The following is a 15,820-nucleotide window of genomic DNA, read 5'->3' on the forward strand; positions in this document are numbered from 1 at the left end:
AGATCATCAGTTTAAAAGAACTGCAGAACCCCTTTAAGTGTATAGCAGGAAATCCTACCCAAAATTGAATCAGGAATGACCAGAAGGGAATCTTATGTTTCATGCACATTCTGTCACCATTTTCCTTTACATCTACACAAAATAATCGTTTTATTTTGAACTTTCCATCATCGCCTCCATATCACTCAATAGATTTTGTTACCCGATTAATCCTACACAAGGCAAGAAGCTATTTATCTCACCATCCCTTCTATCCTCTCACCCTGCTACCTCCACTGACCACCTCCTAAACATAAAAACCTTCTCCTGTAAACACACACTAAGCCAAATCATGCCCTGTCCAACTTTCACCTGCTACTTCTTCTGACTGCTGGAGACATATCTCCTAATCCTGGCCTCCCTTTATCTAATCCCCCACTGTCCAATGTCCCTTCTGTCACCGAGCCCCTACCACTAACTGCTCACTCCTCTAACCTCATGTCCATTATTTAAGCTGGCCCCTGCTCACCCAGTCTCTCTCTTCCTGAGCTTTATTCCGTTTCAATAAACTTTCCTACATCTATGGCACCTTCATTTCCCAGAAACATACATTCCCTAGTCTCACAGAAACGTGGCTTACACCCACTGACAGAGCCTACACTGCTGCACTATCCTATGGAAAACTTCAATTTTCCAACACTCCCTGCCTGGGCAGACATGGTGGTGGTGTTGGGATCAGCTAACTGCTCCTTCAACTCATCTCCACCCTTTAACAACCTCCCCTCTTTTGACATGGACTCTGTCCACATCATCTTTCCCTCCAACCTCCCAAATAGCAGTCATCTACTGTCCACCAGGCCCTGTTACTGCTGTTTTTGACCACTCTAATACCTGGCTTATACTTCCTATCCCCTGACATCCTCACCATCATCATGGGGGATTGCAGCATCCCTATTGACACACACAACTCAACTTCCTCCAGATGCCTGTCTTTCTTCCTCCTTCAGCCTCACACAGTGGTCTTCCACAGACACACAGCAGACCTTGTTTTCAATTGCCTCTCCTACATATTTAATCTCTTAAACACTCCTCTCTCATACTCTGACCACAATCTTTTTACATTTTCATTTATTCTCGCTTCAACTGCCCTTCTATTGCATAAACTAGCACTGCCTTCAGGAAACCGCAAACATTTTTCTGTTTAAACACTTTGATTCTCTCTCACCACTGTCAACCATATCTTCCTCTCACAACGCTGACAGTCACAGAACAATGCTGGAAGAAGCCCCCTCATACAAACAAGCTGTCCTCAACTTCAAGTCTTCTCTTCTAAACTGGACTACTTCACTACTCTTACACTATATGATCCCATTTCCCACAAACAATTGTTTAATACCTTCAACTCTCTACTCTCTCCCACACCCCACATTTCCGTTGAAGACTCTCATATTTCATAGATAAAATTGGAAAAATCTGAAAAAGCTTCAAGCAGCATCCCCTAGTACCCCTCCACAAAACTACTCAATGCTCTTCCCACATAACTACCGTATTTTTCGCTTTATAAGACGCACCTGATGATAAGACACACCTAGGTTTTTGAGGAGGAAAATAAGAAAAAAATATTTTGGTAGTGCTTTTGGTAGGTTTTGAACTAATGGTGGTCTGTGGATGCCACACTGTTTTGAGGGATCTGTGGATGACGCACTGTTATGGGGGGGGGATCTGTGGATAATGCACTGTTATGGGAGATCTGTGGATGATGCACTGTTGGGGGATCTGTGGATGATGCACTGTTGGGGGATCTGTGGATGATGCACTGTTGGGGGATCTGTGGATGATGCACTGTTGGGGGATCTGTGGATGATGCACTGTTGGGGGATCTGTGGATGATGCACTGTTGGGGGATCTGTGGATGATGCACTGTTGGGGGATCTGTGGATGACACTTTTATGTCATCCACAGATCCCCATGAGTGTCATCTACAGATCCCCCATCAGATGCATCAGTGTGGAGGGAGAAGGCGGAGACACTCATAGCGAGTCCAGTGACTCTACTCTAATACACCGGGCCCCGCAACTTTTAAATACATTCAATCCGATCTATATCTAAAAACATTAGGGGCGAGCGCCTGCTGCCGCTTTCGTGACTCTAGAAAAACCTGGGGCTGATCGCACGTCCCTGTGAGACGACTATCCATTCGGATGTCTGCCCTATCAACTTTCGATGTGGTTTTCAGAGCAAACCATGGTGACCACGGGTAACGGGGGAATCGTGGTTCGATTCTGGAGAGGGATCCTGAGAAACGGCTACCACATCCAAGCAAGGCAGCATGTGCACAGATTACCCATTAGGTATAATTAGGTGAGGGCCTGCTGTTGAGCTGACCCTGTAAAAGATTATATGCGAGGTCTTGCTGGTGAGCTGACCCTTTAAAAAATTATATGCGAGGGCCTGCTAGTGAGCTGACCCTCTAAAAAATTATATGCGAAGGGCATATATCTGACAAATAAGCATGTGTTGATATGATGGAAGAGGAGAATGAGAAAAGGAAGATTCAACCATATACCCTATTATCAGCGTAACCATCCCACTTCTGTGTCTACTCAAACGCTTGCTTTGCATGTGGAAGAGGTGGAAATGGGGGAAGACATTACACAGGGTGATAGCCAGACAACCCTCAGTTCGTCTTTTCAGCGCGAATTGGAGGATGAAGAGGAGGAGCAGGAGATGGTTGCCTCTGCTACAGAGGGTAGTACCATGGAAGTTTAATTCCATCTGTTCAGCGTGGGTGTGCAGAAGAGGAGGAAGAGGATGAGGAGATTGAGAGTCATCCTCCTGATGATGACAGTGAAGTCTTGCCTGTTGGTACTCTGGCACACATGGCTGACTTCATGTTAGGCTGCCTTTCTCATGACCCGCGCGTTATATGAATTTTAGACAACATGGGTTACTGGTTGTTCACCCTTCTCGACCCCCGCTACAGCACCTATGTTAGTGGCTCCAAACCCCACTTCTCCTCCTCTGCCTCCTCCTCCATCTCCACCTCCGAATTATCAGCGTGCAGCACCAGTCAGCCTATGTTAGTGGCTGATCGACATAGGGCCCGCAATCCTTGGGTTGGTAGCACCTGTGCTATCCCAGGGTACGACTCACTCCCGGGGATGGGCCAGCACGTAACCTAGGGGAAGAGGAGGCAGTGGTGTGACCCGCAGACACAGATTGTGGACCCAGGCGTTCGTCCCACTTATTATGGTGCTTGGATGCCATGTGGCGGATCATGCTGGTGGTGTTGAGGTTGCTAGTGTTCACGCCCCGGCTCATTTTTGTATGGCACAGGTTGCACACTGCTATTCTTTTGTCATCTGCACTTTCTTCAAAAAAGCGCCATACTGCGGAACATCTACCCCTTGGCAAGGAAGATTTCCACAAAGGGGTGCTCCGTGGAACAGTTTCGGGCCTGTTTGGTTTGGCCCGCCTTTTCCGTTTTGGCACGACCACTGCTTCTTCCAGCCTGTTGCGGTGCTGCAGATCCCTCCCCCTCTGTACTGCTGTCCTCACTCGGCTTTCCACCTTTCCAGGTTGGGTCAGTGACCTCATCGTCCACCACCTCATCTTCCACTTTCTCACTCTGATCATCCTCCTGATTTGTTGACCTAACCACAACCTCATTGATTGCCAACTGTGTCTCATCCTCTTCGTCAACCTCTTGAGACAGTAATTGCGGTTGACTCATTGGCAACTATGTCTCATCATCATCCACCTCATTAAACACTAATTTCCGTTCTCCACCGTCATTTTCTTGTGACTGTGGATGCTCAAGAGGTGGGGAATCAGGGCACAAGATCTCATGTCCCTCTTTAAGCGTGCTTGGCGAGAGGGCCAAATCAAGTAATGGCGATGAAAAGAGGTCCTCGGAATATCAGAGTGGGATCACTTGTTTGGCCAGGCTTTACATGGTGGGAGGAAGGAGGATCAGGGTGAGGATCGTGTTGACCAGACTCCTGGCTGCTGAGCCTGGACTTGGTGGAAGATCGGATGGTGCTTATGCAACTGGAAGCATTATCTGCTGCAATCTAACCGACCACCCTCTCGCACTGTGCTGACTTTGCGAACGTTGGGATCATGGATGATTGTTTTTCTTGTGCTCTGGTAGCAGGCCTCTGTGTGCACCATCAGCATCACGGCCACTTCCCTGTCGCTTACTGCTCGCCTTCTTCATTTTAAATGTGATTTATGCTTGAAAGTATGTCACACGTACAGTAGTGTAGGATTTGATAGTGTATGCACAAATAATTTAATCAAGGTATTTGGGATGTGGAAACGTCACACAGGAGATATACCGCAGATAATGTCACTGATGTTAGCAGAGGCTAATATAAAATTACAGGGAGTGTCACAGGTATTTTGGATGTTGAAACGTTACACCTGAGTTGTACCCCAGGTAATGTCACTATCCGCAGCGCCCTATTACACTTTATTTAGTGTAGGATACCCCTAAAAATATATATTGCTGCTGTCACACAATAGTCCTTAAAAGGACTTTTGGGTCTCTGAAAAGTTTGTTTTATAGGAAGATTTTCATACGATTCCCTACGCTCTCTCTGTCCTTTCCTATGCTCAGCTCTCCCTGACTACGAATGAGCCGACCGTGCATCATCGGGTGCTATATAGCACCTGATGACTTGTTACGGCCAGCCAATCACTGTAATACCAGTAGCCAACATGGCTACTTGCATTACAGTGAGGGCAGTACTTACCTGTACGTTTATTGGCTGCATAGCAGCCAAGAAACGTGTGGGGAGGAGACTCTAGCTTGGCGCTTGAGCACATGCGGTACTCGGGCGAGTACCGCCATGTGCCGAGCAACGAGATGCTCGAGCCGAACAGGTGTTCGGCCGAGCATGCTTGATCAACACTACTGATGACACTCCGATCTATCTTTCTGGCCCAGATGTCACTTCCCTGCTATCCAGAATCCCAGCATGTCTGTCAGCTAGATCACCATTATTATCCTTCCGCTTCTTATCACTCAACATGGAGAAAACTGAATTCATCATCTTTCTTCCATGTGACTCAGCCCCCTTGCTTGGCCTATCCATTACAATTAATAGCACACCACTTTCTCCAGTCTCATAGGTCTAATGCCTGGGGATAACATTTAATTCTGCCCTGTTATTCAAACCAAACATCCAAACCCTTACCTCCTCTTTCAACACACTAAGGCCTCTTTCACACTACCGTATGGCTATTTCAGTGTTTTGCGGTCTTTTTTTCACAGATCCGTTGTTCCGTTTTTTTTTTTTTTTTGTTTCCGTTACGTTTTTCCGTATGGCATATACGGTATACAGTAATTACATAGAAAAAATTGGGCTGGCCATAACATTTTCAATAGATGGTTCAGAAAAAAACGGAACGGATGCGGAAGACATACAGATGCATTTCCGTATGTGTTCCGTTTTTTTGCGGACCCATTGACTTGAATGGAGCCACGGAACGTGATTTGCGGCCAAATATAGGACATGTTCTAACTTTCAATGGAACAGAAATATGGAAACGGAATGCATACGGAACACATTCCGTTTTTTTTGCGGAACCATTGAAATGAATGGTTCAGTATACCGACTGTATACGGAACGCAAAAAACGGCCCGCAAAACGGAAAAAAAATACGGTAGTGTGAAAGAGGCCTAACATAGTGTATATACACTGCTCAAAAAAATAAAGGGAACACTTAAACAACACAATGTAACTCCAAGTCAATCACACTTCTGTGAAATCAAATTGTCCACTTAGCAAGCAACACTGAGTGACAATCAATTTCACATGCTGTTGTGCAAATGGGATAGACAACAGGTGGAAATTATAGGCAATTAGCAAGACACCCCCAATAAAGGAGTGGTTCTGCAGGTGGTGACCACAGACCACTTCTCAGTTCCTATGCTTCCTGGCTGATGTTTTGGTCACTTTTGAATGCTGGCGGTGCTTTCACTCTAGGTGGTAGCATGAGACGGAGTCTACAACCCACACAAGTGGCTCAGCTAGTGCAGCTTATCCAGGATGGCACATCAATGCGAGCTGTGGCAAGAAGGTTTGCTGTGTCTGTCAGCGTAGTGTCCAGAGCATGGAGGCGCTACCAGGAGACAGGCCAGTACATCAGGAGAGGTGGAGGAGGCCGTAGGAGGGCAACAACCCAGCAGCAAGCCCGCTACCTCCGCCTTTGTGCAAGGAGGAACAGGAGGAGCACTGCCAGAGCCCTGCAAAATTACCTCCAGCAGGCCACAAATGTGCATGTGTCTGCTCAAACAGTCAGAAACAGACTCCATGAGGGTGATATGAGGGCCCAACGTCCACAGGTGGGGGTTGTGCTTACAGCCCAACACCGTGCAGGACGTTTGGCATTTGCCAGAGAACACCAAGATTGGCAAATTCGCCACTGGCGCCCTGTGCTCTTCACAGATGAGAGCAGGTTCACACTGAGCACGTGACAGATGTGACAGAGTCTGGAGACGCCGTGGAGAACGTTCTGCTGCCTGCAACATCCTCCAGCATGACCGGTTTGGCATTGGGTCAGTAATGGTGTGGGGTGGCATTTCTTTGGAGGGCCGCACAGCCCTCCATGTGCTCGCCAGAGGTAGCCTGACTGCCATTAGGTACCGAGATGAGATCCTCAGACCCCTTGTGAGACCATATGCTGGTGCGGTTGGCCCTGGGTTCCTCCTAATGCAAGACAATGCTAGACCTCATGTGGCTGGAGTGTGTCAGTAGTTCCTGCAAGACAAAGGCATTGATGCTATGGACTGGCCCGCCCGTTCCCCAGACCTGAATCCAATTGAGCACATCTGGGACATCATGTCTCGCTCTATCCACCAACGTCACGTTGCACCACAGACTGTCCAGGAGTTGGCAGATGCTTTAGTCCAGGTCTGTGAGGAGATCCCTCAGGAGTCCGTCCGCCACCTCATCAGGAGCATGCACAGGCGTTGTAGGGAGGTCATACAGGCACGTGGAGGCCACACACACTACTGAGCCTCATTTTGACTTGTTTTAAGGACATTACATCAAAGTTGGATCAGCCTGTAGTGTGTTTTTCCACTTTAATTTTGAGTGTGACTCCAAATCCAGACCTCCATGGGTTAAAAAATTTGATTTCCATTTTTTTTTTTTGTGATTTTGTTGTCAGCACATTCAACTATGTAAAGAACAAAGTATTTCAGAAGAATATTTAATTAATTCAGATCTAGGATGTGTTATTTTTGTGTTCCCTTTATTTTTTTGAGCAGTGTATAATATAAGGCCGAAAAAAGATATTAGCCATCCTGTTCGACCTGTTATCCTGCAAGTTGATCCAGAGGAAGGCAAAAAAAACAAACTGTGAGGTAGAAGCCAATTTTCCCCACTTAAGGGGAAACAAATTCCTTCCCGACTCCAATCAGGCAATCAGAATAACTTCCTGGATCAACGACCCATCTCTAGTAGCTATAAACTGTAATATTTTTACACTCCAGAAATACATCCAGGCCCCTCTTGAAATCTTTTAGTGAACTCACCGTTGCCACCTCCTCAGGCAGAGAGTTCCATAGTCCTATTGCTCTTATTGTAAAGAATCCTCTTCTCTTTTTGTACAAACCTTCTTTCCTTCAGACGCAGAGGATGTACCCTCGTCACAGTTCTGGGGATAAATAGATGATGGGAGAGCTCTCTGTACTGTCCCCTTTATACATAGTAAGTAGATCTTCACTCAGTCGTCTTTTTTCTAAAGTGAATAACCCTAATGTTGATAATCTTTCAGGGTACTGTAGTCCACCCATTCCAGTTATTACTGTAGTTGTCCTCCTCTGTACCCTCTCCAGCTCTGCTATGTCTGCTTTGTTCACAGGAGCCCAGAACTGTACACAGTACTCCATGTGTGGTCTGACTAGTGATTTGTAAAGTGGTAGGACTATGTTCTCATCACGGGCATCTATGCACCTTTTGATGCAACCCATTATCTTATTGGCCTTGGTAGCAGCTGCCTGACACTGGTTTCTACATCTTAGTTTGCTGTTCACTAAAATTCCTAGATCCTTTTCCATGTCAGTGTTACCGAGTGTTTTACCATTTAGTATGTACGGGTGACTTGCATTAATTCTTCCCATGTGCATAACCTTACATTTGTCAGTGTTAAACCTCATCTGCCACTTCTCTGCCCAAGCCTCCAATCTATCCAGATCTATCTGTAGTAGTATACTGTCCTCTTCAGTGTAAATTACTTTACACAGTTTAGTGTCATCTGCAAAAACTTTACTGTGCAAGCCTTCTTCAAGATCATTAATAAATATATTGAAGAGAATAGGGCCCAATACTGACCCCTGAGATACTCCACTAGTGACAGTGGCCCAATGTGTGTGTGTACCGTTAATAACCACCCTCTGTTTTCTATCACTAAGCCAGTTACTTGTGCTGTAATAAAATCAAAAGGTGCTTCAACAAAGTATTTAAGGGTGTGCACACTTATGCAACCATATTATTTCATTTTAATTTTTTCTTCCCTCTACCTAAAAGATTTCAGTTTGTTTTTCAATGGAGTTGTACAGTTTATAAGTCACATTAAGGCCAAATGCACACGGCCGAGTGTATTACTGTAGTGCAGCGGCTGCATGAAGCGCACGGCGTCATAGCAACCAATGATGCCGTGCGCTCCTGCTCTGTACAGGAATCCAGCCCGGCATACCACGGACCGCTCTCGGCCACGGAACACGGCCGTGTGCATTCGGCCTTAAGGTGGAAAAAGTTCTAAAATGATTTATCTTTGTCTCATTTTTTTACATCACAGAAACCTGACATTTTAACAGGGGTGTGTAGTCTTTTTATATCCACTGTGTGTGTGTGTGTGTGTGTGTATGTATGTGTGTGTATGTGTGTGTATTAGGGGTGCACCGAAATTCCGGCGGCCGAAAATGGGCCTAATCCATTTCGGCCGATATTGGTACATATCGGCAGAAAATATGATCGCCCCCGCCGCTCCGGTATACTAATATAAGATGTCATATTCATTTATTGGTTATTAAACATGCCCCCTCAGTCCTATTACTACCTTACATCCTAATCGCATCTGTAGAATTCAGGCAGGCCAGGCGGGCGGCAGCGTAACTCTTGTCATGTGCCTGAATAAAGCCGGCGGCGCAGGCAAGTGACGTCAGTGAGACGCGCCGGCCGCCCGGCTTGGGCTGCCTGAATTCTACAGAAGCGATTAGGATGTAAGGTAGTAATAGGACTGAGGGGGCATGTTTAATAACCAATAAATGAATATAACATCTTATATTTGTATACTGGCGGCAGCGGGGGGGGGGGCGCGATCTGTGGATGGCACAGTTATGGGCTGGGGGAGTCTGTGGATGTCACTGTTATGGGCTGGGGGGGGTCTGTGGATGGCACTGTTATGGGCTGGGGGGTCTGTGGATGGCACATATTTAACAGTGCCACCCACAGATCCCCCCAGCCCATAACAGTGCCATCCGCAGATCCCCTCCTGTAACAGTGCCAGCCACAGATTCCCCCCCCCTGTAACAGCGCCAGCCACAGATCCCCCTGCAACAGTGTCAGTCATCCACAGATCCCCCCCATAACAGTGTCCGTCATCCACAGATCCCCCCCATAACAGTGTCCGTCATCCACAGATCCCCCCCATAACAGTGTCCGTCATCCACAGATCCCCCCATAACAGTGTCCGTCATCCACAGATCCCCCCCCATAACAGTGTCCGTCATCCACAGATCCCCCCCCATAACAGTGTCCGTCATCCACAGATCCCCCCCCATAACAGTGTCCGTCATCCACAGATCCCCCCCATAACAGTGTCCGTCATCCACAGATCCCCCCCATAACAGTGTCCCCCCATAACAGTTGTTTTGTACAATCACTTGTGTATGAGGAAGCACCATGTTATATAATATGATTTATTAAATTCATGAAAAAGAATTATTAATAAAATCATTAAAAAAAAAGTTTTTTAAAAGTATTTGGGCAAAAAGGCAGTTTCGGTTTCGGTCAAGGGCATCCTGAATTTTCGGTTTCGGACCAGAATTTTCATTTCGGTGCACCCCTAGTATGTATATGTGTGTATATATACAGTACAGACCAAAAGTTTGGACACACCTTCTCATTCAAAGAGTTTTCTTTATTTTCATGACTATGAAAATTGTAGATTCACACTGAAGGCATCAAAACTATGAATTAACACATGTGGAATTATATACATAACAAACAAGTGTGAAACAACTGAAAATATGTCATATTCTAGGTTCTTCAAAGTAGCCACCTTTTGCTTGGATTACTGCTTTGCACACTCTTGGCATTCTCTTGATGAGCTTCAAGAGGTAGTCCTCTGAAATGGTTTTCACTTCACAGGTGTGCCCTGCCAGGTTTAATAAGTGGGATTTCTTGCCTTATAAATGGGGTTGGGACTATCAGTTGCTTTGAGGAGAAGTCAGGTGGATTCACAGCTGATAGTCCTACTGAATAGACTGTTAGAATTTGTATTATGGCAAGAAAAAAGCAGCTAAGTAAAGAAAAACGAGTGGCCATCATTACTTTAAGAAATGAAGGTCAGTCAGTCAGCCGGAAAATTGGGAAAACTTTGAAAGTAAGGGCTATTTGACCATGAAGGAGCGTGATGGGGTGCTGCGCCAGATGACCTGGACTCCACAGTCACCGGACCTGAACCCAATCGAGATGGTTTGGGGTGAGCTGGACCGCAGAGTGAAGGCAAAAAGGCCAACAAGTGCTAAGCATCTCTGGGAACTCCTTCAAGACTGTTGGAAGACAATTTCAGGGGACTACCTCTTGAAGCTCATCAAGAGAATGCCAAGAGTGTGCAAAGCAGTAATCAAAGCAAAAGGTGGCTACTTTGAAGAACCTAGAATATGACATATTTTCAGTTGTTTCACACTTGTTTGTTATGTATATAATTCCACATGTGTTAATTCATAGTTTTGATGCCTTCATAGTCATGAAAATAAAGAAAACTCTTTGAATGAGAAGGTGTGTCCAAACTTTTGGTCTGTACTGTATATATATACAATAATATTAATATATATAATATATATTAGGGCTGCACGATATATCAAAAAAATAATCGAATCGCGATAATCGCCAAATGCGATATGGCGATTTGGCCGACCCGAAAATGCTGCGATTATATATGAAGGGGCCCCGCGCACATAACTGGCTTTGTGTGTAAAGTATTTTGCTATTGTCTGAAACAAGCTCTCTCCTATTGATAGAATGGCCAGCCTCTGTACTCACTTTCACTATGAATGCACTGCAGCGAGCGGTAGCGAGCGACTTCCGTTGCAGTTACATCACTTCCGGGTATAGCCTTTTGTCCGGGTATAGAAAAGTGGCAGAACACCGGCCAGCGCTGACGTCACTTAGTTGGTGCGGGTACATGTATGGTGCGGGTCCTGAAAGGTTAAATGTGCCTGGAGCGCAGACTGGTGTTATTTATATACTGAAAATTGTAGCCACAAAAAAGCAATGGGACTTCTCCCTCTTTATTGCAAAGTGTGAAATATACAGGGGAGAACAGCAGCATAAATTTCAAATTGCAGATTTCAAATCCACACCACTGGTCAATTTCTGCTGTCATTTTTGTACATAGTGTGTGGAAGAGATACCTTAAATTCTCATCCACTTTACTGGTGCTGTACAATGCTGCAGATTTGCCACACGAAAATCTGCGACAACAAATCTAAAGTAGTTCAGTTGTATGTAAACCCAGTCTTAATATCTCAGGATCCAAATGAGCTAGAGCCCCAGTATTGTTTGAAAGCAGGCAATCTAAGGATCACAATCCTAGCTGCAATAAAATCCAGAGATACAGCTTTTAGAAATCCGGTTGGGAATGAGAGCTGAAATGCACTAGTGCTGCAATCCCTGTCGTTTTAAAGATTAGATTGTCAGCTTTCAAACACATCCCCCGCCACACAGTTCAAACGCAGTTTGTACAAAATAGTGTTGTCCTTTATTGCATAAATGAACTTTGTTGATCAGTGTGTGGGTTAGGCTACTTTCACACCAGCGTTTTTGCTGGATCCGTCATGGATCAGCTAAAATGCTTCCGTCATGATGCAACAGTTTGCATCCATTATGAACGGATCTGTATTATCTTTAAAATAGTCATGACTGATCCGTCATGAACACCATTGGAAGTCAATGGCGGACGGATCAGTTTTCTGTTGTGCTCGAGAAAACTGATCCGTCTCCATTGACTTACATTATGAATCATGTAAGCACCACATCGCGGACAGAAAAACACTGCTTGCAGCATTATTCTGTCCGTGATGGGGACGCAGCCAAACGGAACGGAATGTATTTTGGTGCATTCCATTTCGTTCAGTATAGTTTTGTCCCCATTGACAAATGGCGACAAAATGGAAGCATTCCCCCCGCTATTGAGATCCTATGACTGATCTCAATAACAGAGAGGGAAAGCACAGATGTGAAAGTAGCCTTAATGTGTTCATTGGAGTGTAGTTGCACTGGATTGGTATGCATCATTCAGTCATTTTGTGAGCATAACCTGAGATTTCCGGTATGACATCCAGAAATGCTTTTTCCTACACACATTGTAGGAGGCTGTTGCATGTATGTTTATCATATTGTTTCTTTTAACAGGTTATTGGGCTCCTAGATGTTTTTACCCCATCAAAGTCATTTGAGGAGTTCAATGATGTGTGAGTTCCGAGCTGCTCTGTGTGAAAATGTATCCATGTTAAAACTTGAGTTGTGTGTTTAAAAAGTATCCTTTCATTATCTGACCCTGTTACAGTATGTATTTTTTTAAAGAGTACCTTTCACCAAAAATGCAATACAATCTGTGTTATAGAGCAGGAGAAGCCATGCAGATTGATTATATATTTTTGTGGGAAAAGATTTAGTAAAACCTGTAATTTATACATTTACATCAAGCTTTTTCTACCTTCTGTGAACATTATCGGTACAGGGAGGAGGTGTTATCAGTGATTAGACAGCGTTCTGTGTGTATAAGAGTACATAGAGAGAGAGAGCTGTCAGTCACTGATAACATCTCCCCCCTCTTTTATTGACTCTCTTTTCCCAGAAAAACATACCATATTTTTCCCTTTCATCCTCCATGATGGCATACCATGAGAGATTCAAATACTAACTTTCCCTTTAAGTGCAAGGATGTGGTGTGTTATACAACAGTTCGTTACTACTAATGCCCATTATGGACTGAATTACACCTATTGATCCTGTACCTACCAAATTAACTAAGACTTAACTTTTAATAGTGCTGCTATTAATACTTAATACTTTAAAGAATATCAAAATCATTTAAAACTTCCAGCATTCACTGGCCTTTGAGTCTCAATTAGAATGCCCTGTCAGTATGTCACCTGACCGGGTCTATCTACTACTATGTAAATACACGCTGGTGCCTAACTGGCTGCGCGCTGCCAGTGTAATGTGCGGGCACTGTGTGATTACTTGACACTATCATAAGGGGCTACAGCGAGATGCTGTGTTAAAAATAGAGCTTCACGCTGCCCCCCGACATGTTTCGCCGTGTACCGGCGTCTTCAGGGGTTAGGGCAGAGTGTGAGCGTGTCCACTCTCAGCTGGCCTATAAGACCTTCGTTTGTGACGTGCTTCCTGTGGGTTTGACTGCGGGGCGTGATTGGAATCCAGGACTAAGATGGTAATAGGAAGCGCTGCGGAGCTCCGCCCCCTGACGTCGGCCGCCTCCTATCCACAGAAGGCTGTGAATGCTGGAAGTTTTAAATGATTTTGATATTCTTTAAAGTATTAACTTTTAATAGTGCTGCTATTAATACTTAAGTCTTAGTTAATTTGGTAGGTGCAGGATCAATAGGTGTAATTCAGTCAATAATGGGCATTAGTAGTACCATGAGAGATGACCCGCCTCCAACCAGGTAGGGACAGGAAGTATAAATTTGACCCTCCTCGGGCTCCTCCTCAGTGTCTTCCTGTTCCTCCAGGTGGAGACGAGTTATCCTCATGGCACTTGCTGTGAGGCCGCTTCTGTGTAAGGCAGGCAGAGGCGGGATAAGAAGATGGAATGCCTTCCACATGAGGGAAGCAGGCAGCACCCGTGCCCTAGTTGGGTATTTGAGGTGCTGGTAAGCGTTATGATCTCTGCTCCTTACTTCCTGCTCTGTGTGTCGGGCGTGGAGGTCCATGTGCGGACCGGACACTCGGGGAGTCCCTCCAGTCGTATTCAAGCTCCTCATCGCAGCCCGATACCTTTTGGTGCTTGCGATGATGTCACCGGAAGTTGGGTGTGGTCCACGTGCGTTCCAGGAGGTACTTCCGGTCTGTGGAACACACACTAAGGGGGTGGGGCTAAAATTGGCGCAGAGGATCAAGGTGGATGTCGCCCGCTGACCTAAGGTCTGCAGGTAAGAGGGGTCAGAGGTGAAGTGGCCAAACATGTCTGAGCCTGGTACAGTCCAAATGGAGACCTCCCAGGGGCCGACTATTGTAAGTTACAAAGTCTCTTGGAGAAATGCTGTATATTTTTACTTATGCTAACCCCCTTGTACCTTTTGTCTCCCTCTCTTCCTGTATGCATGTAGAGTGATGAGGATGGGGCTCAGAGAGCTAAACCTAATCCAAAAACAAAGAAATGTTTTATATGTTCAGTAAAATTACCTGATTCGTATACTAAAAAACTCAGCAAAAAATGTACTACAAATATGGCAAAGGATCTGGTTCCTTCTATTAGAGAGGAATTAAGGTATGTAATCAGGGAAGAAATGCGAGCAGCCCTTTCTGAAAATCCTATGCCTACCCCTAGTACTTCAAAACATAGGGAACCTCAAAACATAGGGAACCTAAATTAGGTTACTCCAGTTCATAGTTCTCAGAGTCAGGACAAGACTCAGATTCAGAGGGCCTTGTCTCTTCTGATTCCTCTGGATCTGATTCAGAATTTAAGAGTTTTCTCTTCTCCTCTGAGGATACAAAGGAGTTAATCAAAGCTGTCAGGGTGACCATGGATCTCTCAGATGTAAAGGTCCAGAGGTCCGTCCAAGATCAGATGTTTAGTGTACTAGAACAAAGGAAAAAAGAGTTTTTCCAGTCCACAAAAATATGCAGGAATTAATAAAAAGGGAATGGAAGACTCCGGATAGGAAGTTATTTATTCCAAAAACAATGAGACGTTGCCTTCCATTTAGTGATGAAGATGAGGCATTGTTTACGTCCTGTCCCAAAGTAGATGTATCCCTATCAAAATTAGTCAAGGGGGCAAATGCCCTTCCATTTGAGGACAATGGGGTTCCAAAAAGACCCCATGGATAAGAAAGCAGATTCATGTCTGAAGAAGACCTGGGAGCCGATGCTTTATTCAAACCAAATCTAGCCACTACATTCGTTTCTAGATCCCTAAAAAGATGGTTATTGGAATCTCTCCTAAGAGAAGGTGCTACTTATGACTCCCTAAAAGACTCCTTTCCCCTCTTATTAAAAGCGGTGGACTTCTTGTCTGATTCCACAGCAGAATCAGTTAGAATGGCAGCAAGAACCAGAAGGGTGCTTTTGGTTAAAATTTTGTAGTTTGCCTTTTATGGGAATTTGATGTTTGGCCAGGATTTGGAAAGAATCTTAGAGAAGGCTTCGGACTCTAAAAATTTTTTTTTCCCTAGAGATATAAATAAAAGAAAATTTCCCTTTCGGAAGGTCAAAAAAGGTAGTTCCTTCCAGGCCAAAATATCTAATAGAGAAGGCCAGTCGTCCAGAGGAAAAAAATCAAGACTGGAAACAGAGTTTAACATTTTTAGCGGTCCTTCTAGACTCAACTCTTCAGAAGACTTTTCTTC

At 44.9% G+C, this 15,820-nt stretch overlaps 1 protein-coding gene across 1 annotated transcript in view; it reads left to right on the top strand.

Annotated features, from left to right (window-relative positions):
• LOC120995148 (mitogen-activated protein kinase 14-like) overlaps nt 1-15,820 on the top strand; it is a 386,582-nt gene that overhangs the window by 124,468 nt on the left and 246,294 nt on the right. The window contains 1 exon segment of the mRNA XM_040424160.1: nt 12,633-12,691. Within this exon segment, the coding sequence (XP_040280094.1) occupies nt 12,633-12,691 (59 nt within the window).

Source organism: Bufo bufo, chromosome 3 (assembly GCF_905171765.1).
Source record: "Bufo bufo chromosome 3, aBufBuf1.1, whole genome shotgun sequence".
In the NCBI taxonomy this organism is placed as follows: Eukaryota; Metazoa; Chordata; class Amphibia; order Anura; family Bufonidae; genus Bufo; species Bufo bufo.